At 47.8% G+C, this 26,761-nt stretch overlaps 2 protein-coding genes across 2 annotated transcripts; one reads left to right on the top strand and one right to left on the bottom strand.

Moving 5' to 3' along the window:
- Positions 1-2,311: 2,311 nt before the first annotated feature.
- LOC122563863 (solute carrier family 13 member 5-like) lies at positions 2,312-14,456 on the top strand. Its single transcript, XM_043718059.1, has 3 exons — positions 2,312-2,493; positions 8,268-8,405; positions 13,314-14,456. Exons 1-3 carry the CDS (start codon positions 2,404-2,406, stop codon positions 13,440-13,442), a joined length of 357 nt encoding a protein of 118 aa, XP_043573994.1. The 5' UTR covers positions 2,312-2,403; the 3' UTR covers positions 13,443-14,456.
- A 6,595-nt stretch (positions 14,457-21,051) lies between these two features.
- Positions 21,052-25,468, bottom strand: med31 (mediator complex subunit 31). Its single transcript, XM_043718060.1, has 4 exons — positions 25,245-25,468; positions 24,316-24,390; positions 23,126-23,222; positions 21,052-21,666 (listed from the first exon to the last, which is right to left on the bottom strand). Exons 1-4 carry the CDS (start codon positions 25,273-25,275, stop codon positions 21,474-21,476), a joined length of 396 nt encoding a protein of 131 aa, XP_043573995.1. The 5' UTR covers positions 25,276-25,468; the 3' UTR covers positions 21,052-21,473.
- Positions 25,469-26,761: the final 1,293 nt, after the last annotated feature.

Below are 26,761 nucleotides of genomic sequence, written 5' to 3'. Positions count from 1 at the left end.
GGATGGCAGTTTCCTTCCCTAAAGGGCATTAGTGACCCAGATGGGTTTTTTCCTACAATCGACAGATTTACCATTAGACTCTTAATTCCAGATTGTTATTGAATTTAAATACCACGTCTGTAGTGGCGGGATTTGAACCTAGGTTTCCCGAACATTATCTGGGTCGGTAGTCCAGCGATTATACCACTAGGTCATCGCGTTTCCTAATTGTCACAAAAGTTAAAGATTTTATCGAACTATGCAAAGTTCCCCAATTTTATCCATCTTTTAGACCCAGTTTGACAGAAAGCACACACCAGAGTTCCTGCACTTAATAGGAATTACTATCTATGGATTGATGAGGGCAGAGCCGTAGATGTGATCTATATGGACTTCAGTAAGGCATTCGACAAGGTTCCCCATGGGAGACTGATTAGCAAGGTTAGATCTCATGGAATACAGGGAGAACTAGCCATTTGGATACAGAACTGGCTCAAAGGTAGAAGACAGAGGGTGGTGGTGGAGGGATGTTTTTCAGGCTGGAGGCCTGAGACCAGTGGAGTGCCACAAGGATCGGTGCTGGGTCCTCTACTTTTCATCATTTATATAAATTATTTGAATGTGAGCATAAGAGGTACAGTTAGTAAATTTGCAGATGACACCAAAACTGGAGGTGTAGTGGACAGCGAACAGGGTTACCTCAGAGTACAATGGGATCTTGATCAGATGGGCCACTGGGCCAAGGAGTGGTAGATGGAGTTTAATTTAGATAAATAAATGTGAGGTGCTGCATTTTAGAAAAGCAAATCAGGATAGGACTTATACACTTAATGGTAAGGTCCTAGATAGTGTTGCTGAACAAAGAGACCTTGGAGTGTCGGCTCATAGTTCCTTAAAAGAGGAGTCGCAGGTAGATAGGATAGTGAAGAAGGCGTTTGGTATGCTTTCCTTTATTGGTCAGAGTATTGAGTATAGGAATTGGGTGGATGTGGTGAAACTTGAAAGAGTTCAGAAAAGATTTACAAGGATGTTGCCAGGGTTGGAGGGTTTGAGCTATAGGGAGAGGCTGAACAGACTGGGACTGTTTTCCCTGGAGCGTCGGAGGCTGAGGGTTGACCTAATGGAGTTTTACAAAATCATGAGGGGCATGGATAGGGTAAGTAGACAAAGTCTTTTCTCTGGGGTGGGAGAGTCTAGAACTAGAGGGCATAGGTTCAGGGTGAGAGGGGAAAGATATAAAAGAGACCTAAGGGGTAACTTTTTCACGCTGAGGGTGGTACGTGTATGGAATGAGCTGCCAGAGAATGTGGTGGAGGCTGGTACATTTAAAAGGCATTTTGATGGGTATATGAATAGGAAGGGTTTGGAGGGATATGGGCTGGGTGCTGGCAAATGGGACTAGATTAGGTTGGGATATTTGGTCGGCATGGACGGGTTGGACCGAACGGTCTGTTTACATGCTGTACATCTCTATGACTCTATTACAAAGAGATTCTAACCACGTGTCTCACACACACACACACACAGACACATGCGCGCACACACACATACACACACACACACAGACATTGGTACTCTGGGTGGAGGGAAAGATCAGAGAGTCACGGTCCAATGGCACCAGATCGCAGGATTTGCTGGGATGATGCTTTTGCTTGCCATACTTGATGTGCTTCAATCTCTCTTCTCCAGGTTCTTTTCAATTCCCCACAAGGGGCACCAACAGTTAGTTAATCACTGCAAAATCTTTAGTTACCAATTAAAAGCCACAGCTGCCAGCAACTGGTGAGAGAAAACAAACTGGGTCTTTTCAGGCTTTAGGGGTTTTCTTTACCATGGAGAGACAGACCACCTCCTCTTCTGGAGGTCTGAGAGCTTCTGCCAGTATCGTTCAGACCCACAAGCTGTTCAACTGCATGGCAGCCAATCAGAGAGCTGTCGTTAGGCTGCTCAGTCTTTGGCATCCACAGCTGGTCACAACTCCACAAACCAATCAGGTGCTTGTGACCACTGCTGTGTCTCTGGGGTCAGCTGAACAACACCCAGCCGCGCCCAGTGCTTGAACAAAGCAGCTCTGTAAACACAACTTATAATTTATTTTAGTTGATTGCTTTTAAAAGTGCACCCATTCCTTCAGCGCACCTTGGGTTTTTGAACACTCCTTTTCCCAGTTCAGTTCACAATTTAAAAAATCAGAAAAATGAAAAATACTGGTCTTTAGATGTTACATTGGAAATGGGATGAAGAATTGAACTGGACTGGAAGTGACTGGAAGCTCTGGATCACATTTACAGACTGGACGTTAACAGAAATACTGTCCAAGTTAAAATGTTCAATGTTTTTTCTTCCCCCCAGGTTTCTGGCCTTTCCAGGTGGTTGGGGAATCAGTTAGTGCCCCTCCAGACCATTCCCCCATGGGCCATTGTGATGATCTTGTGTCTGATAGTTGCTATCTTCACAGAGTGCACCAGCAATGTTGCTACAGCTACCCTCTTCCTCCCTGTCCTGGCTTCAATGGTATGTCCTTTCCAGTTATTGCGTTATTCTGTTACTCTGGGGTGAAATGTGAGGCTGGGGGATGTGGGGGTGGGTGGGGGGTGGGTAAGGTTTTCTTGGGGTTCCAACGCTGTGGATTCCACTCCCCAGCCAGGGAGTGCTGCATTGTTCAATACACAGTCCTTTAGACCAGGCCGGGTCAGCCTGGGGTCAAACAGAGGTTGAACTCTAGTAACAGGAATCACTCGGGTTACTGCTCAGGAAGGAGGAGAACAAATGGGAAAGTTCCCCAATTAATCTAAACCCATTACAAATATGAATCCATTCAAACCTCTAATCTAATTTGGAACTTGCAGGGGGTGGTGGTCCCATGTACCTGCTGCCCTTTGTCCTTCTCGATGGAAGTGGTCATGAGTTTGGAAGGTGCTGTCTGAGGATCTTTGGTGAATTTCTGCAGTGCATCTTGTAGATGGTACACACTGCTGCTACTGAGCGTCGGTGGGGGAGGGAGTGGGTGTTTGTGGATATGGTGCCAGTCAAGTGGCTGCTTTGTCCTGGATAGTGTCAAGCTCCTGAGTGTTGTTGGAGCTGCCCCCATCCAGGGCAGGTGGGGAGTATTCCCTCACACCGAGGAAATGAATTATGTCACAATGAGATAAAGAGTGGAAGTTGTGCTGTGACTGGGGGAATGAGGCAAAGGAGGATAGTGGAATTGAACAGGACAGGAAATGAAGTTTCGAATTGCTGCTGTTGGGATAGAAGTGACAGATGTTCCAGACAGTGCTGTCAGCAGCTGAATGACAGCTCACTGGAATGAATTTCGATGAACCCTCATTCAAACAAGTCTTTACAATTAGTGATTCATGTTGCCCAGCACAGCACAGAGGGAGTCAGTCAGCTTCATGTTGTTTACCCACGGAGTAAATCAATCAGTCCCACTCCCCCTCAAAGGGCCCGTGTACATCCCATTCCTACACCAGCACTGAGTCAAAATCCCAGAGCTCCCTCCCTATTGTGCAGAGATGAGGTTACACACCTCTGGAGCAGGTGGGACTTGAACCCGTTCCTCTACAGCCCAGAGGCAGGGACACTACCACTGTGTCACAAAGATTCTTGCTGTTCTGTGTGGGATTCTGGGCAGTAGGATTGTTGTTTAATGAAAGACAATTGAACCCAAGTTAACTTGGTGTAATCATTCAATGCTGGTGTTAATAGTTCACTCGTGTGATCGTCAATAAATCGGCTGAAGGTGATATCGAAATATTCAACCCAACAGATGAGAATTTGGGACTGAGATTCTGTGGGTCTTTATTCTGAACATGCAGGGCCTTGTGATCAATGAGATATGAAAACCCCTGCTTGTTCTTTTCGGTGGATGTAAGAGATCCCATGATTTTGAAGGAGATCAGGGCAGTTAATCCCAGTGTCCCAGTCAATAATTCGGCAGCAAAACACATGATCTGGTCATTTCTCACATTGCTGTCTGGGGGAGCTCGCTGTGAGCAAATTGGGTCTAACTTTGCAACAGTGACCATATTTCAGAGCACCTCATTGGCTGTGACCGGCTTTGGGATACACTGCAATAGAAATGTGGATCTTTTAATCTTGTATCCCGGAGACACCACATTGATTATTTCAGCAGCAGCGAGACACATGGAGGGAGGGAAGGGGGGGGGAGGTGGGATGGGGGGAGGGGGAGCGGGGGGTCAGTGAGTGTTGTTTGGCTGGTCACAGCAGCAGCTCTTTCCCACCCACGTTCCCACCAATGACATCGAACATAGAACAGTACAGGCCCTTCGGCCATCGAGGTTGTGCTGGCCTTTTATCCGACTCTAAGATCAGACTAACCCACATCCCCTACATTGTATTAGCTTCCATGTGCCTGTCGAAGAATGACATCGAACATAGAACAGTACAGGCCCTTCGGCCATCGAGGTTGTGCTGGCCTTTTATCCTACTCTAAGATCAGACTAACCCACATCCCCTACATTGTATTAGCTTCCATGTGCCTGTCAAAGAGTCGCTTAAATGACCCTAATGTATCTGACTACTCCCACCGCTGGCAGTGCATTCCAAGCACCCACCGCTCTCTGTGTAAAGAACCTGCCACTGACATCTCCCCTAAACCTTCCTCCAATCACCTTAAAGTTATGCCCCCTCATGATAGACATTTCTGCCCTGGGGAAAAGCCTTTGTCTATCCACTCTATCTATGCCTTTCATCATCTTGTACACCTCCATCAAGTCACCTCTCACCATTCCTCACTCCAATGAGAAAAGCCCTAGCTCCCTCAACCTTCCTTCATAAGACATGCCCTCCAGTCCAGGCAGCATCCTGGTAAATCTCCTCTGCACCCTCTCTAAAGCTTCCACATCCTTCCTATAATGAGGCGATCAGAACAGAACACAATATTCCAAGTGTGGGTCTAACCAGGGCTCTGTAGAGCTACAGCATAACCTCACGGCTCTTAAACTCAATCCCACTGCTAATGAAAGCCAGCACACCATATACCTTCTTAACAACCCTATCAACTTGGGTGGCAACTTTGAGGGATCTTTGGACATTGACCCCAAGATCCCTCTGTTCCTCCATGCTGCCAAGAATCCTGCCTTTAACCCTGTAATCTGTATTCAAATTCGACCTTCCAAAGTGAATGACTTCACACTTTTCCAGGTTGAACTCCATCTGCCACTTATCAGCTCAATTCTGCATCCTGTTAATTTCCCGTTGAAACCTATAACAGCCCTCCACACTAACCACCACTCCACCAACCTTCGTGTCATCGGTAAACTTTACTAACCCACTGTTCCACTTCCTTCTCCAAGTCATTTATAAAAATCACAAAGAGCAGATGTCCTGTAACCAATCCCTGCGGAACACCACTGGTCACCGAGCTCCAGGCTGAATACTTTCCATCTACTGCCACCCTCTGTCTTCTACGGGTCAGTCAATTCTGTATCCATGCCTCCTTACTTTCTGAATGAGCCTACCAAGAGGAACCTTATCAAATGCCTTGCTAAAATCCATGTATACCACATCCACTGCTCTACCTTAATCAACATGTTTTGTTACATCATCAAAGAATTCATTAAGGTTTGTGTGGCATGACCTGCCCCTCTCAAAGCCATGCTGACTATCTGCTAATCGAACTACGGTTTTCCAAGTAATCATAAATCTTATCTCTCAGAATCCTCTCCAATACTTTGTCCACCATCGATGTAAGACTGACTGGTCTGTAATTCCGAGGATTATTCCTATTCCCTTTCTTGAACAAGGGAATAACATTTTCCACCCTCCAATCATCTGGCACTACTCCAGTGGACAGTAAGGACGCAAAGATCATCACCAAAGGCACAACAATCTCTTCCCTCGCTTCCTGGAGTAACCCTGGGTATATCCCATCTGGCCCAGGGGACTGATCTATCCTTATGTTTTTCAAACTTTTCAGCACATTCTCCTTCTTAACATCAACATGGTGTAGCCCATCCGTCTGTTTCACACTGTCTGCAGAATCGTCAAGGTCCCTCCCAGTCGTGAAAACTGAAGCAATGTATTCATTAAGGATCTCCCCTACCTCCTCTGACTCCAGGTGCAAGTCCCCTCCGCTATCCCTGATCGGCCCTCCCCTCACTCTGGCCATCCTCTTGTTCCTCACATAAGTGTAGAATGCCTTAGGGATTTCCTCAATCCTACCTGCTAAAGCTTTTTCATGCTCCCTTCTAGCTCTCCTAAATCCATTCTTCAGTTCCTTCCTGACTACCTTATAACCTTCTAGAGTCCTGTCTGATCCTTGCCTCCTCAACCTTAAGTAAGCTTCCTTCTTCCTCTTGACTAGATGTTCTACATCCCTTGTCACGCAAGGTTCCTTCGCCCTACCATCCTTCCTTGCGTCAGTGGGACAAACCTATCCAGCACAATCAACAAGTGCTCCCCTAAATAACCTCCACATTTCTGTCCTGCATTTTCCTGAGAACATCTGTTCCTAATTGAGGCACCCCAGTTCCTGCCTAATACCATTGTAATTCCCCCTTCTCCAATTAAATATTTTGCCATACTGTCTGCTCCTGTCCATCTCCATGACTATAGTAAAGGTCAGGGAGTTGTGATCACTATCACCGAAATGCTTTCCCACCGAGAGATTTGACTCCTGGCCTGGTTCGTTGCCAAGCACCAAGTCCAGTATGGCCTCCCCTGTAGTCAGCTTATCTACATATTGAGTCAGGAATCCTTCCTGGACACACCTGACAAAAACTGCTTCATCCACACTATTTGAACTAAGGAGGTTCCAATCAATATTAGGGAAGTTAAAATGATCCATGACAACAATCCTGTTACTTCTGCACCTTTCTAAAATCTCCCTCCCAATCTGCTCCTCTGTGTCTCTGATGCTATTGGGGCGTCTGTAGAAAACTCCCAATAAAGTGACTATTCTTTTCCAGTTCCTGACTTCCACCCATACTGACTCTGTCGACAAACCCTCTTTGACGGCCTCCCTTTCTGCAACTGTGATACTATCCCTGATTAGGAATGCTACACCTGCTGCTCTTTCATCTCTTCCCCCCCCCCATTTCTTTTAAAATATCTAACAAATATTCCTGCCTGTTTGATATCCAAGTGTCTGTAATGGCCAAAACATCATATTTCGAAGTACTGATCCATGCTCTAAGTTCATCACCCTTATTTCTGATACTTCTTGCATTAAAGTAGACATACTTCAAACATCACACTGGCTGCAACTTTACCTGTCAACTGTCTATCCCTCCTCACAGTCCCCCTATATGCTGTATCTAGTTATTCACCAGCTACACCATCCTCAGATCCAGTTCCTACCACCTAGTTTAAACCCTTCTGAAGAGGTCGAACAAACCTCCTGCGCAGGATATTGGTGCCTCCAGTTCTGGTGCAACCCATCCTTCTTGTACAGGTCCCACCTTCCTCAGAAGTATCCCAATGATCCACATCACCATTGAATCGCCTATCACTATTGCACTTCCCTTCTTCCCCCCCTTCCCTTCTGAGCCACAGAGCCAGGTTCAGTGCCAGAAACCTGGCCGCTGTGGCTTTCCCCTGGTAGGTCGTTGCCCCCAACAGCATCCAAAATGGTACACTATACTTCTTATTGAGGGGACAATGGGACAAATGTTGCGATTCATTTGATTTGAGCAGCTTCAGATTGAGGGAGGGATCACTGACCATCATCATTCTCCCTCATTAAAGGGAGCCAGTGGATCCTTAGAGAGACTTCAGCTTCATCCAAAAGGCCATTCGGCCCCTTGAGCCTTGTCCATCATTCAGAGCCGGTTAAATTTGATATACTAATTCATGGTGAAGATTTATTTTTTTAGAATAGTTATGTTTTTCATTAGAATGTAAGCACTACTGACTAGAACAGCTGGTATGTTACAAACCTCTGTCTGGCCTTGAGTAAATGGTGACCCCCATCCTTGGCCCATTGCAGGATATGTACTGTAGATGGACACACCATGCTATTCGGGAGGCAGCCCTGGGGTTTTTTTGGGATTCAGTGCTGGTGTAGGATTGGCAATATAGACGGGGACTTCAAACGGGAGTGGAACTGATTGATTAGCTCCATGGGTAAACAGCATAAAGCTGATTGGCTCCCTCTGTGCTGTGCATGATAACATGAAACGCTGAGTCTAATAAAGACTGATTTTAATGACTGTTCATCAAAATGTATTCCAGTGCGCTGCCATCCGAAAAAACAAACACAGACCGAATGTGTCAGCGCCTCCTCCTTGCTAACTTGTCCCTCTCTCTCAATCTTTCCAATTCAGGCCACCACCATCCGGATGAATCCTCTGTACGTGATGATCCCGACCACTTTAAGCACTTCCTTTGCCTTCATGTTGCCTGTTGCTACACCCTCCAATGCCATAGTGTTCTCCTACGGTCACCTCAGGGTCTTCGATATGGTGAGTATTTTGATTGGCAGAGGAGTGGAGGGCGATGGGAAAAGCCAGGAAAGTGAAGCTAATTCCCAAACTGAATAAGCATGTGCACTCGATGGGCTGAATGGCCTGCTTCCACACTGTGGGGATTCTATGATTGTACTGAGTGGTGGAGCAGGCTTGAGGGGCCAAATGGCCTAATCTGGTTCCTGTTCTGAGAGACAGATAGAGACAAAGGCTGGAGACATCTTGCTGTTCAACACTGAAGCCATTGATCCTTGAATAGTTTGAAGTTGCTGCCTCAGTTTATATGTTCCTGCAGCCTCTGGATTGGTTGTGTAATCAGAGATAATCACTGGCACGCTCGGCCACATTGGCTGCTTGGACTGTCCAATGTCCAACCCACTGACATTTATAGGACAGGTGGCCATTCAGCACAACCTGTCTGTACTGGCTCGAAACCATAGAGGTCTAAACACAGAAAAAGACTCTTCAGCCCATCGAGTCTGGTGCAATCCAACCCCCTGACTACAGGGGTGCACTAATTCCATTTGCCAGCACTTGACTGTCAGCAAAGAAAACAAATGCCGCTATCCTCCTTTTTGTGAGAATTTTGTCAGATTCCTAGCCACATTCCCCTGAAGGCTTGCTATTGATCCCCAACACAAGTACTCTAACATTCCACAATCCAAAATACCTTCCAGAAAGACATTCGAGCTAATGTCCCCTCTTACTGTCCAAGTGACAATTTTAAATTGTTGACCCCTCGTTATTGACTCTCCAATGCCAACAAACAAGAAGATATTCACAGATTTCTGAAGAACATAGACTGGCGAAATGGGCACATTCATAGCAGATTCAATTTAACAAAAAGTACTGATAAATATCAGTAATGGAACCACATAAATAGACTTTCCTAATTCCTGTGCACAATGACCATCCATTTTGGTCAGGCAGTGCCATGTTGGTTTTGTCCCAGGGACCATTGGCTGTTGGGATTCTGGAGGTGGCTAAAATTGTCAGTTCAAAGTGTTAGGTCCGTTTCTGAAGAGCCAATACCTTCAGACGGTTATCTGGTATCACGTCGGAGTAACACAACTTCCGCAAAAGTGAGAGAAAGACCATTGAATCCTATCAACAGGACAAAGAACAATACAGCACAGGAACAGGCCCTTCGGCCCATCAAGCCTGCGCCAATTCCTAATGCTTACTTAGACCCACTACTTATTGCCCATATATGATATCTATCCCTCTGTTCACCTCCTGTTCACATGTCTATAACAATACACCTTAACTGTGCTGACATGCTTGCTTCCACCACCTCCACTGCCAAACTGTTCCAAGCACCCACCATCCTCTGTGTGAAACATTTTCCCTCTCTCACCTTGAACCTCTGCCCCCTTGGAATTGACCTTTCCACCCTGGGGAAAAGCCTTTGACTATCCACCCTATCTATGCCTCTCATAATTTTGTAGACCTCTATCAGCTGGCCCCTCAGCCTCCATTTTCCAGTGAAAATAATCCGAGTTTATCCAACCTATCCTCATAACCAAAACCCTCCAGACCAAACAACATTCTGGTAAACCTTCTCTGCACCTTTCCAAAGCATCCAGGTCCTTCTGGTAGTGTGGCAACTAGGACTGCACACAGTATTCCAAATGTGACCTCACTAAAGTTTTGTATAGCTGTACCATAACTGGCCAGCTTTTATATTTGACGTCCTGGCCAATGAAGGCAAGCGTGCTGTATGCCTTCCTGACCACCTTAGCCATCTGTATTGCCAATTTCAGGGATCTGTCGACCTGTATGCCCAGATCCCTCTGTATGTCAGTGCTCCGCAGGGTTCTGGGATAGTGATGTTTTCGACAAGACAGAGGAGGAAGCAAACGAGGTGTGAGAGTTGCATTACTGTTATGAGTGCGGTCTCACAGCTGTGTTGGGGGGAGGACATACTGAAGGGATCTTGCAGCGATACATTATGGGTAAGCTTAGGAATAGGAAGAGTGTAATCACAGTATTGGGACTGTACTACAGACCTTCCAGCTGCTAGTGGGAGATAAAGGAAGAGGTATGTAGTACAATTCTGGAAAGATGTGAAAGTAACAGGATTGTTGTGGTGGGTGAATTTAACTTCTCCCATATTAACTGGGATTTCATTACTGCCAGGGGTTTTGATGGGGAGCAATTATTTAAATGGGTCCAGGAGGGTTTTTTGAAACAGTGTGTGTATAGTCCAACGAAGGAAGGGGCCATATTGGACTGGCACTTGGAAATCAACCTCTTCAAATCATAAAGGAAGGGAAGATATAGAGAAACGATTTTGTCTGCTGGGGGTCCTGAACCTGGACAGAGTCTGATAACAGGACCCAAACCATTCAGGGGTGAAATCAGCAGGAACCATTGACAGGAAAGGGAGTGCTCACTACCCGAGAGAGCTGGAGATGTGGAGGATCAATTGAAATTTCCACACTGTGACTAATGAATGATTTTTTTGGGTTAAGTGCCTTTATAGATAATGGAGGTAGACAAGCAGGAGGCTGGAAGAACACAACAAGCCAAGCAGCGTTAGGAGGCGGAGAAGTCAACGGAGAGAGGTCCTGAGTCCTGAAGAAGGGTTACACCCGCAACATTGACTTCTCCACCTCCTGATGCTGCCTGGCTTGCTGTGTTCTTCCAGCCTCCTGGAAGAGGGATATACGTGGCAAGAACTTTACACAGAGGGTGGTAGGTGCTTAGAACGTGTTGCCAGCAGAGGTGGTAGAGGCAGGCATGGTAGATTCATTTAAGATGCGTCTGGACAGATGCATGAATGAGTAGGTGGGAAGCAGAGGGATACAGATGCTTAGGAATTGGGCGACAGGTTTAGACAGTGGATTTGGATCGGCTCAGGCTTGGAGGGCCGAAGGGTCGGTTCCTGGGCTGTAAATTTTCTTTGTTCTTTGTTGTCCTGCTTGTCTACCTTGGATTCCAGCATCTGCAGTTTTTATTTGTCTCTATATAGATGTGGAGCCAAGATGGGGAAATGGGGTTTAACAACAGACCGACTAATAAAGTGGGAGAAAAAGAATTGGTACTTGGAAAGCATGAGCTCATTAATGAAAGTCATGATTTTGTTGAAGTTAATTTATAATCAAATAAATTGATTGAGTTCTATATTGAACTCAGACTGTTGAGGGTAATGAGATGCATGTTACGTATACTGACTTTCATAAGGCATTTGAATAAGTTCCATGGGATAGGCTTCTAGGTGAAGGACAGGTCCTTGGGGGCCTGTGGCCAGATGTGTGATGGCTCCACACAAATTAACATGGAGTGATGAGCAGCTGTGTGTCAGGCTGGAGGGAGTACACGTTGGTCTGTCTGGGAGTCACGAGCACTGCTCTTTCTGCAGAACGTTCATGATCTAGCCTTTGGTGCACATTACTGCGTATAACCCCCCCATTGAAAGTACATCCCACCCTGATTTGGAAATATCTCCTCCTTCCTTCACCGTTACTGGGTCAACATCCTGGAATTGCCTTCCTAACAGCACAATGGGTTATACCCAGACCACATGGCCTGCAGCAGATCAGCACCAGCTACTCACAGGGGAGTTAGCAACAGGCAACAAAAACTGCTCTTGTTCACAGTGCCCACCTCGTGTGGAAATACAAAAATTGCCAGGCACAGTTTCAAAATGTGTCGATGATATGGAACAAGGAAACAATGAGGAGGAGAATCGCAGCCTTTGAAAGGACACAGACGATTGGAATGGGCAGATTCATGGCCGATACAGGATAACACAGAGAAGTGTGAAGTGTTGTATTTTTGGAGGGAGGAGGAGATGAGGGAACCAAAACTAAATGGTCCAGTTGTAGAGTGGCTGCATGCACCGAGACACCTGGGGGAGGGGTGTACCTTCCAAAGTGACAGGACAGGTTAGGAAGCTGTTAAAAAGCAGACAGAACATCAGCTTAATCAAAACAGGCAAAGAGTACAAGAGCACTGAAGCACTAAATCGCAAGCTTTATTTGTAAACCTCTGGTTAGTGCCCGTGTATTGTGCCCAGTCTGATACCAGGTACTGGCAGAGATGTCAAGGCTTTGGCGAGGGCACTCAGCTTTATTAAAATGTTTCTGGGGATGAGGGTTCACAGTTACATGGAGAGATGTGGGAAGTTGAGGTTGTTCTCTGAAAAACAAAGAAGCTCAAGAGAGGCTTGTTGGAATAATACTGAGAGCTTCCACAGGAAGGGACTGTGTCTGGAGCACGAGGCTCAGTAATGGGAGTTCAGAGGTTTGACAAAGGCTCCGAAAGTAAGGCGAGGAATGGATTTCTGTCACAATGAGTTGTGATCCCGAACAGGCTGCTTGGAAGTCTGGTCAAAGCAGATTTAATAGGAACTTTCAAAACCAGAATGAGATAAACTGTAGGAATGAATCACAGAATAATCAATGTTTCAGGAGGCATTGAGTTCCTTGGGGCTCCACCCAGCCCCAGTGCGCACTCGTTCCCATCGACCCTGCAATGTTTGTACCTTCAAACCCCTCTCCCCGTTTGGATCTTCAGCCAATCACCTTCAATCTGTGTCCTTCTGTTATTGAACATTCAGCGATTGGAAATATTATTGATTTATATCCCAGTGAATACTCCGGGAAAGATATTGCAGGATAATGGGGAAAGTGTGGAGAAGTGGGAGTAATCTACAAGAGCTAGCACAGCTATAATGGTGAAACAAAGTCTGTCTGTGCTACATCGTTCCAACAGATTGAAGGGGCTGAATGGCCTCTATCTGTTCCAGTGCATTGTGATCTTCTTTCAGACTCCAGCACTTGCACTAATCTCGGCGAGCTCCCTCCCTCCCAACATCAGGAATGTTTTTTTTAAGGTAGCCAACTTTCTGAGGGTAGATTTAAACCAATGTGACAGAATCGATGTTTTCCCTTTCCACAGGTCAAGGCTGGGCTCGTGCTGAACATCATCGGAGTGGCTAGTGTCACTCTCGCCATCAACACCTGGGGTCGACTCATGTTCAATCTGGACAGCTTCCCCGACTGGGCTAATGTCACCCAGAGAGAGTGAGACCGGGAGCATTTTTATTCCAACAAGTGGGAGCCGGAGGGTATTGAAGTGGGAAATGGGGAGAGAGGAGCATTAGACGCTGTGACTTACACACAGTGAATCCTAGAGAGATGTGACTGGGCCAAGTATGATGTATGGGGCATAGATCACTTGACTGAGCGGAATTATAAGTGTGTTGATTAAAAGCCTGAATTATCTCCAATAGCTGTAGCCTTTAGTTGGGTTCCTTGGTTTCCAATTCTTCCACAGCCTTGTCCCTCCATCACTCTGTAACGTTGTCTAGCCCCACTAACCGTCCAAGATCTCTGCACTGTGCACTTTTGGCCCCTTGGTCACTGACGTTACTGACTCCATTGCCTGTAGCCATTCCATCAGCTGCTTGGGCTCTGAGCTCTGACATACCCTCCCTCAGCCTTCCCGCATTTTTTGCAAACTCTGTTACCCCCCTCCCCACCCCAACCCACTGAAAAGATGCCTCTTTGTCCGAACTACTGGTCTCCAAGCTCATTATAGCTGTGTGTGAGTATTTGCCGAACAATACGCCTGTGAATTGTGTGGAATGTTTTACTATCTCGAAGGCGTTATACAAATGCAAGTTGTGTTTACTCAGTTGTGGATGAAACTGAATGAGGTGACCAGTCGGGGTACCTGGGTCGGGGTACCTGGGTCGGGGTATCTGGGTCGGGGTACCTGGTCGGGGTATCTGGGTCGGGGTACCCTGGGTCGGGGTACCTGGGTCGGGGTATCTGGGTCGGGGTATCTGGGTCTGTCACCTGTATCAGCCTGGAATTGAGAATTGTTCCTCACTGTTTGTCCCGCTCAGTTCAACAAAACAGAAAAGATTATCAAATCCAGTGAAAATACAAGAGGGTGTCAGTGTCACATTCTGTCTAATGTTTGTTTTGTGTTCAATCAGTACATTCTTTTAGAGCCTGTCTCCTCCATTTCTCCTGTTTTAGATCAAAACCTTTTCAATAAAGTGGCCTTTGAAAATCAGCCAATGTTAATCCTGAATCGTGGTTTGAAAATTTGTTTTCTCTTTTCTGTTCAAGTATCCTTGGGTTGTTCTGTAGTTGCAGAGAAACCTTCAACCCATCTAACCCACCTATCCCATGTAACTCCTTATGGTAGGGTCACTAACTTTGAGTGTATTGCAGGACAGTTCCTTACATGACCTTCCACCCTGAGCTGATACCTTTTCCCACCTTTAATACTTGACAAGATCCAAAGTGGAATCCCGAGGATTGTGTTTGAATCCTCATTATTTGATGGCTTTGATACCTCACTCCCACCTCCCATTCCATCCCCTCTAATTCATTCATGTCCAAAACATCTTTCCAACTCTGTCTTGACTTGACTCAAAGGCTACGTGTTAACAGCTTTCTGGGGTAAAGAATTGCAAACAATGAGAAGAGATTGCTGATCTCAGTCTGAAATGGCCGTCCCATCATGGCCTGCTGGCCATGCTGTCATTTCCGCAGTCAGATCAGACTCTCAGTATCGACTCCACCTGAGTCTCTCACATGTTTCTACATCTTGGTCAGAACCCCTTTCCCGAGTGTGCCCAATCTACCCCACCCCTCATCACTAAGCCAGTGCAGTTTGGCATCTCAATGAGATAATGGGTGCCCGGCAGATCAGTTCAATGAGGATGGTAGCAACAAATAAGCCGGTTGTAGGAGTAGACCATTGGGTCCCTCAGGTCTGCTCTGTCTTTTGATCATCGTCACGTGAAGAGGTGACCAATCAGCTGTGGCTGCAGGATGTTGGAGTCTTCTATCACCACGGTAACACAAAATTACCAGATGACTCCTCCCCACTGTGGCCGCTCTCTTGTAGATTTGAGAGTTGGTTGGGTCTGCCCTGATAAGGCAAAGTAATGTTCACCCAACACAGGTACCAGGCAATGACCATCTCCCACAATGGGGGAGCTAACCATCGCCCATTGATATTTTCAATGGCATGACCTTGACTGCCAACATCCTGGGGGGCATCACTGTCTACAAACTAAACTGCACTACCATTGCTATCCAGGGGTTTGTGCCCTGGGTTAGTGCCTGTGGGTCAGGGTTAGTGCCCATGATTTGGGGTCAAGGTTCAGATCAGGGGTTCAGTTTGGTTAAGGGCTCGAGTGAGGTTTAGGATTTGGGTCAGGATTAGATATAGGCTCATTGCTTCAGATTGAGTTCAGGTTTAGGGCCTTTCTGCGGCCAATCAGAAAGAGAACACACTTTTGATGACCTGATTGTTTAATTCCCTCCTCTTACATTACCAGTAACTCCCGGTTCAGGATTAGTGCCTGTGGTCTGGGGTTAATGGTCAGGGTTCGGGATTAGTGCCTGGGGTCGGGGGTTAATGGTCAGGGTTTGGGTTTAGTGCCTGTGGTCGGGGGTTACTGGTCAGGGTTCGGGATTAGTGCCTGGGGTCAGGGGTTGGAGTTTATGCTAAGGGCTGCAGTCAGGTTCTGAGTTTATCTAAAACCTTTCTGCGGCCAATCAGAAAGAGAACACACTTTTGATGACCTGATTGTTTAATTCCCTCCTCTTACATTACCAGTAACTCCCCTCCCCTCACACTAATACTTCCAAACTAAAGGGGCAAACACTATGGGAAAGCCTTCTCTTTTTCCGTTTTCCTGATGGTAGTTCTCTTCCTTGTTGGCTCACAGTATTCCCACTGGGATTTCTCATTCATTCCTGGAGTTTCCTGTCTAATCCGGCAGTTCTGGTGCCCCCCTCGTCTTCTCACAGACACCGAGTCCTATCAGCCAAGTCCCTCCAGATTGGAATCTTTGCCAACAACAACAATTTGCATTTGTATAGCAAAAACTTTAAGCTAGCAAAAACAGCCCCTTGTTTTCTCCCAGAAAGGGGACAGGCTGGTGTGCCAATCAGTGACACGTAATGGTTCACCTCCACAATTTAGCCTAGAAAGGAGTTTGGATCTAAACAGCTTTGGTGAATACAAACCAGAATTTGTATTAAACATCTACAAAAGGACATTACTGTGGATTAAACATTGTATGAAACCAGCAGAGAATGCAGTAAAAGACACAGCCCTGAGTTTACACACAACGTTTCCCCAGCCCCTGATAAACACTGACTGGGTCAACACACAGGAGTAACACTGTCACAGCTCATTAAACAATCACCAGTGGATCCTGATACCACCCCCCACAAAGGTTCACATTGTACATGGGGGAGGTTCTGAGCATGCTCACTGTGAAACACGCTGCCATTAAAAAACATGGCAGTGCCCAAATAGGCACAATAATGGAGGATACTGGACAATTCTAGCAATGCTGGCAGGAGCACTGTGTATTGATTGTATTTTCAGGCTGTGAGCAGAAATCCTCTAAATCAGGATTACCAGAGTCCATCAATTCCTCAAAGAGACACGAGAGACTATTGTCAACAGTAACAGATATTTAATACCACTGCCCCCCATAGCAACTGACTGCTCTCAGTACAGCTCACTATCAAAGGAAAATCTACTGCTAACGTCCCTCACTGGAGACAACTGGAATCTATACATTCAGATTGACTACAACTGATCAATAGTGACAGACCTACTCCACCACGACTGTTTTCAAATCTTTATCACCCTTTGTGTGTCAAAATGGTTCCTAACATCTCTCCTAAACGGTCTGGCCATAATTCTCAGACTATGCCCCTTGTTCTAGAATCCCCAACCAGGGGAAATAGTTTATATTTACCTTCCTTGTCTTTTCATGTTCCTATCTTGACAACTTGGATCAGATTATCCTTACACCGAGAGAAAACAGGCCTAATTTGTATAATCTCTCCTCGAACCTTAACCCCTGAACCCCAGGGATCATTCTTGTAAACCCATGTCGTACTCCCTCCAAGGCCAATGTATCCTCCCTGAGGTGTGGTGCCCAGATCCCAGTGGGATCTAACCAGGGTTCTGTATAACCATAGCGTAACATCTGTGTCCTTATACTCCAGTCCTCTCGATAGAAATACCAGCATTCCATTGGCTTTCTGTATTATTTTCTCTGCCTGTCTTTGGATATCCACTGTATTTAACCTCATACCATCTAGAAAGTTCCCTGATCTGTCCTTTCTCAGTCCAAAGTGGATGACCTCACGCCTACAGTGAATTCCATCTGCCACAGTTTTTCCCATTCACTTAGTCTATCAATATCCCTATGTAATTTGGTGCGATCATCCACACTGTCTACAGCAAATATGTTGCTTTTGACGCCGTTATCCATTAATTTAAAAATGTGAATAATTGGGAGCTGAACACAAATCCTTGTGGGACGCCACTAGTCACATCCTGCTAATCTGATTACCTGCCCATTATCCCTACTTCGTGACATCTGCCACTCAACCCATTTCCCAACCATCAGAAACTTGCTCTCAAGTCCATAGGCTTCTACCTTTAGATAACAGTGTCTTAGGTTTGATTTATTCCTGTCACATGTACCGTGCTACAGTGAAACAGGCTTTACAGGTGGACTATACTACACAAGTGCATCAGGGTAACAAAACAGAGTGCAGAATACAGTGTTACAGCTGCAGGGAAGGTGCAGAGACAGATCACATTAACATTAAAGATGTCCATTCATGTCTAACAACTGGGGGCTAAACGTTGTTCTTAAATCTGTTTGTTCAAGTATACAAACTTTTATATTTTCTGCCCAATGGAGTATACTGAGATGAGAGGGGTCTTTGATGATATTCGCTACCTTCCTGAGGCAGTGGGAAATGTAGACGGAGTCAGTGGATGGAAAGCTGGCCTGGGTGATACATTGGGCTGTGTTCACAACTCTCCGTAGTTTCTTATGGTCCTGGACAGAGCATTGTCATACCAAGCTGTGATACATCCACATAAGATGCTTTCTATGTTGCATCTGTAAAAATAAGTGCCTTTATGGACACGCTGAATTTCCTTACCCTGCTGAGGAAGTTACGGTGTTGCAGTGCTTTCCTGACTGTAGTGTCAGTGCGGGTGGAGCAGGACAGATTGTTGGTGATTGTCACTCCCAGGATGCTTGACCATGTCCACCTCAGCACCACTGACACAGACAAGGGCTTGTCCTCCACTCCGCTTCCTGAAATCGGTGACCAGTCCCTTCGCTTTGCTGACACTGATGGAGATTGTTGTCTCTACGCCATGCTGTTAAGTACTCTATCTTCTTCCTGTACTCCATCTCATTTTTGTTGGAGATCCAACCTACAACACTGGTCTCACCCATAAACTTGTAAATGGAGTTGGTGTGGAATTCAGCCCCAGGCATCTGTGTATACGGTGTACATTAGGGGCCTGCGTACTGAGGCATCGGGATCGAGGATTATCGTGGAGGTGTTGTCTGACTGCGGTCTATGGATCAGGATGTCAAGGATCCTGTTAGAGGAGGGAGCAGAGTCCTAGGTCTCGGAGTTTGTTATAGTGTTGAAAGTGGAACTGTAGTCAATTTGGGACTTTATCAAGTGCTTTCTGGAATTTCATATAGTAAATGTCCATAAACATTCCCATATCCACTACTTTAATCACCTCTTGGAAAACTCAATGAGGTTGGTCAGGTATGGCCTACCTGTCATAAAGCTATGCTGGCTCTCTGATTCACTGAAAATTTTCAATATTCAGTGATCTCCACCCTGAAAAAAAACTCCAACAATTTCCCCGGCGCAGATGTGAGGCGAATTGGTCTGAATTCCCCAGATTTCCTCTTTCAGCCTTCTCAAAAAGCAGAGTGACATATGCAACGTTCCAATTCAGAGGGAGGACCCCTGCACGAGGGAACTCTGAAAAATTATAGTTAGGAGATCTACAACGTCCTCCCCACCTCCCTCTAACACTCTCAGATGGAAGCCATCAGCTCAGTACTGTGCCCCAGTGTTATACAGTGACAGACCTGTCCCCACCAGTACTGTGCCCCAGTGTTATACAGTGACAGACCTGTCCCCACCAGTACTGTACCCTAGTGTTATACAGCGACAGACCTGTCCCCACCGGTACTGTGCCCCAGTGTTATACAGCGACAGACCTGTCCCCACCAGTACTGTACCCCAGTGTGATACAGCAACAGACCTGTCCCCACCAGTACTGTCCCCCAGTGTGATAGGCTGACAGACCTGCCCCACCAGTACAGTCCCCCAGTGTGATACACTGACAGGCCTGTCCCCCACCAGGTACTGTCCCCCATTGTTATACAGCGACAGGCCTGACCCCACCAGGTACTGTACCCCAGTGTGATACAGTGACAGACCTGTACCCACCAGTACAGTCCCCCAGTGTGGATACGCTGACAGACCTGTCCCCACCAGTACTGTCCCCCAGTGTTATACAGCGACAGACCCGTCCCCACTAGAACTGTCCCCCAGTGTTATACAGTGACAGATCTGTCCCCACCAGTGCTGTACCCCAGTGTGATACAGTGACAGGCCTGTCCCCACCACGACTGTACCCCGGTGTAATACAGTGACAGATCTGTCCCCACCAGTACTTACCCCCAGTGTTATACAGTGACAGACCTGTCCCCACCAGTACTGTACCCCAGTGTTACACAGTGAGAGGCCTGTCCCCACCAGTACTGTCCCCCAGTGTGATACGCTGACAGGCCTGTCCCCACCAGTACTTACCCCCAGTGTTATACAGTGACAGACCTGTCCCAACCAGTACAGTCCCCCAGTGTGATACGCTGACAGACCTGTCCCCACCAGTACAGTCCCCCAGTGTGATACACTGACAGACCTGCCCCCACCAGTACTGTCCCCCAGTGTTATACAGTGACAGACCTGACCCAACCAGTATTGTTCCCCAGTGTTATACAGTGACAGACCTGCCCCCACCAGTACTGACCCCAGTGTTATACAGTGACAGACCTGTCCCCACCAGCACTGACCCCCAGTGTTATACAGTAACAGACCTGTCCCCACCGGTACTGTACCCCAGTGTTATACAGTAACAGACCTGTCCCCACCGGTACTGTACTCCAATGTTATATAGTGACAGACCTATCCCCACCAGTACTGACCCCCAGTGTTATACAGTGACAGACCTGTCCCCACCAGTACTGTACCCCAGTGTGATACAGCGACAGACCTGTCCCCACCAGTACTGTACCCCAGTGTTATACAGTGACAGACCTGTCCCCACCAGCACTGTACCCTAGTGTTATACAGCAACCGATCCATCCCCACCAGTACTGTATCCCAGTGTTACACAGTGACAGACCCTTCCCCACCAGTACTGTACCCCAGTGTTATACAGTGACAGACCCGTCCCCACCAGTACTGTACCCCAGTGTTATACAGTGACAGACCTGTCCCCCACCAGTACTGTAACCTTGTTATACAGTGACAGGCCTGTCCCCACCAGCACTGTACCCTAGTGTTTTACAGCGACAGATCCATCCCCACCAGTACTGTTTCCCAGTGTTATGCAGTGACAGACCTGTCTCCACCAGTATTGTACCCCAGTGTTATATAGTGACAGATTTGTACCCACCAGTACTGACCCCCAGTGTTATACAGCGACAGACCTGTCCCCACCAGTAGTGACCCCCAGTGTTATACAGTGACAGACCTGTCCCCACCAGTACTCTCTTTGCAAATTTTATACAGTCACAGAGACATTGTAGTAATCACTGGGTTTATTATTTCACAAACAACTCTAACACACATGTGTATCCTTGTGACATTACACTATTTATTCACATATTAAAAACTAACATTCCCAATGCAGCTGTGATCTGCTCTGTGCCATCTAAGTTAACTTTCCAGAATGAATCTTTATGAATTTAGCTTCTTCAGTCCAAGACGCAACTACATTAATGCTTCACATACAACAATCAGTCCAGGCCTGAATAGGAGACTCACAGCTCAATCCTGTCTGTTAATCTGTGCTCCATGTAAGAGAGATACAGAGGGGAGGATTGTCCTTGCATATCCCTAGGACCTCCTCAATGCCACTGCATTAAATGTCTGTATATTATCACTTCAGGATCAGGCTTCCTCACACATCCTGTCAGGGTTCTCTCACCCCCACGGTGCAATCCTCTCACTTGCTGGGTGTGATGTTCTGCTGTTGTTGCTCAGCTAGTGCTTGCTGCAGCCTCACTCGTTTCCGGGAATAATGCTGCCAGTGCAGTAGTTGCTGCTCATCGATGAACTTGGCACACTGCGCGTTGACCAGCTCCTTGCGGAAATGCTCATACTGCAGCAGCTCCAGCATGTGGAGGCACTGGGGATACCTGTCACACAGGCACAGACAGTGAGACACAGACTGGAATTGTGGATTGTATGGAGGGCTGGTGTAGGTTGCAAAGGGACATTGACAGGATGCAGAATTGGGCTAATAAGTGACAGATGGAGTTCCAACTGCAAAAGTGTGAAGTCATTCACTTTGGAAGGTCAGATTTGAATGCACAATACAGGGTTAAAGGCAGGATTCTCGGCTGTATGGAGGAACAGAAAGATCTTGGGGCTCCATGTACATAGTCCCTTCAAAGTTGCTACCCAAGTTGATAGGGTTGTTAAGAAGACATATAATGTGTTGGCTCTCATTAGCAGGGGGATTGAGTTTAAAAGCCGCGAGTTATGCTGCAGCTCTATAGAGCCCTGGTTAGACCACACTTGGAATATTGTGTTTAGTTCTGGTCATCTCATCACAGGGAGGATGTGAAAACTTTAGAGAGGGTGCAGAGGGGATTTACCAGGATGCTGCCTGGACTGAAGGGCATGTCTGAGGAAGAAAGGTGGAGGGAGCTAGGGCTTTTCTCATTGGAGCGAAGAAGGATGAGTTGACTTGATAGAGATGTACAAGAAGAGGAGAGGTATAGAGTGGATAGACAGAGGCTTTTTCCCAGGGTGGGAATGACTATCACAGGGGGCATAATAGGTGACTGGAGGAAGATTATGGTAAGATGTCAGAGGGAGGGTCTTTACACAGAGAATGGGGGGGGGTGTGGAATGCACTGCCAGCAGCGATATTAGAGCCAGATACATTGGGGACCTTTAAGCGACTCTTGGATAGGCACATGGATGATAGTACAATGAAGGGGATGTGGGTTAGTCTGATTTTAGAGTAGGATAAAAGGCTGGCACAACATCGATGGCCGAAGGGCCTGTACTGTTCTATGTTCTGATAGAGAGGTCTCGACAGAGGCTGCAGGGACAAGAGGAAAGCGTGGAGTAAGAGCGGGATAGAGAGTAGGGAATGGAAGGGAACTTCAGGAAACACTGGGGAAAACTTGCACAAATACTCTATATCTAACCCCATGCTGGCCCTGTCCTGAGTGTTTGATGGGGGACAGTGTAGAGGGAGCTTTACTCTGCATCTAACCGCATGCTGTCCGTGTCCTGGGAGTGTTTGATGAGGGACAGTGTAGAGGGAGATTTACTCTGTATCTAACCCCGTGCTGTCCGTGTCCTGGGAGTGTTTGACGAGGGACAGTGTAGAGGGAGCTTTACTCTGTATCTAACCCCGTGCTCTCCGTGTCCTGGGAGTGTTTGATGGGGGTGTTCCTCTCATTTCTGACAGATCGTGTCGGATAATTTGACTGAATGCATTTTACCCGAGTGAAGAGCCTTCAGGAGTGGAACGGATGGCAGTTGGGGTTATCCTGGATAATAATCTTGTGACACAGATCAAGGTGAAAAGCTATCCAATCCCCTTCCCTGGCAGAGGCATCACCTGGGGTGGATACTTACTTCAGGTACTTGGCATATTCCGGCTCCTTCCAGTACAGCAGATACTTGAAGTAATTGACAAATGTTCGGTCTCGGAAGTACCCTCGCTGTGCCAAAACTGCCACATCGAAAAAACAAAAAATGATTGTATTGTCACTAACACCACGGTAGTGTTAAAGAAAGAATGATACTGTTAACCAGGGAGGACCACCCCAGGACACAAGGGGAGGTGGTCCCTGTCACCATGGACATCACTTCACCAAGATGAGTGGAACTATTATAGTCTTCAAGTACATTGCACCTGGTGCTGGGTTACACCTCACTGAAGCAGCCGGGTCTCTGTCTGCAACACGTTGGTGCTCAGTGCCTCCTACACTTCCCCTTCTACACCCAGGGCTCCTATACCAGGGGAGACTCACTTCCCTCTCAGTCAGTCTCCATCCATGGGCCCAACTCTGTTTTGATCACAGACAATCTTTAAGAGACTGACAACGACATTGATCTGTTAACTGAGGCACAAAGGAGAGATACTCCTGTTGGGAGCTGAAATGAAGGTCAGTGATTTCAACATTTTTGCTGCAAACAGCATAGAACATAGAACAATACAGCACAGAACAGGCCCTTCGGCCCACAATGTTGTGCCAAACATTTGTCCTAGCTTAAGCACCCATCCATGTACCTATCCAATTGCCGCTTAAAGGTCACCAAAGATTCTGACTCTATCACTCCCACAGGCAGCGCATTCCATGCCCCCACCACTCTCTGGGTAAAGAACCCACCCCTGACATCTCTCCTATACCTTCCACCCTTCACCTTAAATTTATGTCTCCTTGTAACACTCTGTTGTACCTGGGGAAAAAGTTTCTGACTGTCTACTCTATCTATTCCTCTGATCATCTTATAAACCTCTATCAAGTCACCCCTCATCCTTCTCCGTTCCAACGAGAAAAGGCCTAGCACTCTCAACCTATCCTCGTACGACCTATTCTCCATTCCAGGCAACATCCTGGTAAATCTTGTCTGCACCCTCTCCAAAGCTTCCACATCTTTCCTAAAGTGAGGCGACCAGAACTGCACACAGTACTCCAAATGTGGCCTAACCAAAGTCCTGTACAGTTGCAACATCACTTCACGACTCTTGAATTCAATCCCTCTGCTAATGAACGCTAAGCAACTTTACAATTACCCAGGAGGATCCCACTGACACTTACAGTTCAGGTAGTTTGGGTTCGCCAGACACTGTACAAACTCCAGCTCCACCTGAAATCGCAGTTTTGCCTGTTCCTCTGATATAATGAGGGGGAGAGAGAGAAAAAGGACACGTTACTTGTCACCTGATGGCACAATTTCAACCCAAGTCATTACATATAAAATATAAAGTAAAATGATTTTTGATTGAGAATGGCTGAAGTCAGACAGACAAGTCGAGTTGAGACCTCAGTCAGATCAGCCACGGTCTTATTGAATGGCAGAGTATGCTTGAGCAGTCAAATGACCGCTTTCTACAGCTATGATCTGGGAGAGGATAGTTTGGTGATGGGAGATGAGGTCGGGGTTAAGGGGGCATTGGGAGGAGGTGTCTGAGAGTTGGCGCTTGTCTTCATCAGTGTAGAGGTCGGTGCGCCAAACTACCACTGCGCCCCCTTGTCTGTTGGTTTGATGATGATGTTTGGGTTGGAGCGGAGGGACTGCGCATTGCAAAGGTGAGAGGTTGGAGTGGGTGAGGGAGGTTGACAGGTTGAGGCGGTCTATGCCACAGCAGCATTTGGAAATGAAGTAACAGACCAGCACAGGGTGTCCAGGTGGATGGGTTGTGCTGGAGGTGGGAGAAGGAGTCCTTAAGGGAGGTGGGAGTCTGGATGGAAAAAGTGGGCGCGGAGGTGGAGGAAGAAATGTTCAAGGTCGCAACGTCACAGTCCTCACTTTCTCCACAGTCTCAATTAATACCAAAACAAACCCATCGAATCTACACAGCCAATCACTCGAGAGGTTTAATCTCCTCCTTTCGTCATTATTACCTTTAGCCAATTAGCAGCAAAATCTCCTTTTTCCCAGTATCAAGACCCTCACTTCCGCCCCGCTCAGCCACAGGGTCACACACTTCCGCCCCGCTCGCAAGCCATTGACTTCCGCTCCTCACCTGTCTCCATGGCGGTTGCTGCGGCCGCCATTGTTTGTTTCGTTTCTCCACCTCCCGCTCAAACAGATTCGGTGTTAACAGCAACTTCAATTAACCAGGTCCGACCCGTCTCTTTATCGGTACTAGTTACAGCACTTTCTCGTCAATTCAATCACCAGAACGGATAGAACTAACCAGCTGCACGCAAACCTCTCGCTGCTCCCGGCGGCCGCTTCCAAATGAAGAGCATCCGGAAGAGGTGATGCCGCCCCCTGGGCTGGAGGACCATCAGGAAGAGGTGATGCCGCCCCCTGGGCTGGAGGACCATCAGGAGGAGGTGGTGCTGCCCCCTGGGCTGGAGGACCATCAGGAGGAGGTGATGCCGCCCCCTGGGCTGGAGGACCATCAGGAGGAGATGGTGCTGCCCCCTGGGCTGGAGGACCATCAGGAGGAGGTTGTGCGGCCCCCTGGGCTGGAGGACCATCAGGAGGAGGTGATGCCGCCCCCTGGGCTGGAGGACCAGCAAGAATCGGTGGTGCTGCCCCTTTGAATGGAGGACTATCATGAGGAGGTGGTGCCGCCCCCTGGGCTCGAGGACCATCAGGAGGAGATTGTGCTGCCCCCTGGGCTGGAGGACCATCAGGAGGAGGTGATGCTGCCCCCTGGGCTGGAGGACCATCAGGAGGAGGTGGTGCTTCCCCCTGGGCTGGAGGACCATCAGGAGGAGGTGGTGCTGCCCCCTGGGCTGGAGAATCATCAGGAGGAGGTGGTGCTGCCCCCTGGGCTGGAGGACCATCAGGTGGAGGTGGTGCTGCCCCCTGGGTTGGAGGGTCATCAGGAGGCGGTTGTGCGGCCCCCTGGGCTGGAGGATCATCACGAGGAGGTTGTGCTGCCCCCTGGCCAGGAGGACCATCAGGAGGAGGTTGTGCGACCCCCTGGGCTGGAGGACCATCAGGTGGAGGTGGTGCTGCCCCCTGGTCAGGAGGCTCATCAGGAGGAGGTGGTACTGCCCCCCTCATCAGGAGGACTGTCAGGAGGAGCTGGTGCTGCCCCCTGGGCTGGAGGATCATGAGGAGGAGGTTGTGTGGCCCCTTGGGCTGGAGGACCATCAGGTGGAGGTGGTGCTGCCCCCTGGTCAGGAGGACCATCAGGAGGCGGTGGTACTGCCCCCTTCAGGAGGACTGTCAGGAGGAGCTGGTGCTGCCCCCTGGGCTGGAGGATCACTAAGAGGAAGTGTTGCTACCCCCTAGGCTGGCGGTCCAACAGGCGGAGGTAGTGCTGCCCCCTGGGCTGGAGGACCATCAGGTGGAACTGGTGCTGCCACCTTGGCTGGAGGATCACTAGGAGGTGGTGGTGCTGCCCCCTGGGCTGGATGATCATTATGAGGTGGAACTGCTGCCCTCTAGGATGAAGGATCACTAGGAGGAGGTGGTGCTGCCCCCTGATCTGGAGGACCAGCAGGAGGAGGTGGTGCTGCCCCTTTGGATGGAGGACTATCATGAGGAGGTGGTGCTACCCCCTGGGCTGGAGGACCATCA

Source organism: Chiloscyllium plagiosum, chromosome 28, assembly GCF_004010195.1.
Source record: "Chiloscyllium plagiosum isolate BGI_BamShark_2017 chromosome 28, ASM401019v2, whole genome shotgun sequence".
NCBI classification, from domain to species: Eukaryota; Metazoa; Chordata; class Chondrichthyes; order Orectolobiformes; family Hemiscylliidae; genus Chiloscyllium; species Chiloscyllium plagiosum.
This window is presented reverse-complemented; position numbering and strand designations above follow the sequence as displayed.

Coding starts and splice junctions, on each gene's coding strand:
- LOC122563863 (XM_043718059.1), top strand. CDS start 2,404: ATGATCTTGTGTCTGATAGTTGCTATCTTCACAGAGTGCACCAGCAAT. Junction 2,494..8,267: donor TCCCTGTCCTGGCTTCAATG/GTATGTCCTTTC, acceptor TTTCCAATTCAG/GCCACCACCATCCGGATGAA. Junction 8,406..13,313: donor ACCTCAGGGTCTTCGATATG/GTGAGTATTTTG, acceptor CCCTTTCCACAG/GTCAAGGCTGGGCTCGTGCT.
- med31 (XM_043718060.1), bottom strand. CDS start 25,275: ATGGCGGCCGCAGCAACCGCCATGGAGACAG. Junction 24,391..25,244: donor AGCAACCGCCATGGAGACAG/GTGAGGAGCGGA, acceptor TCATTATATCAG/AGGAACAGGCAAAACTGCGA. Junction 21,667..23,125: donor GAATATGCCAAGTACCTGAA/GTAAGTATCCAC, acceptor CCTGTGTGACAG/GTATCCCCAGTGCCTCCACA.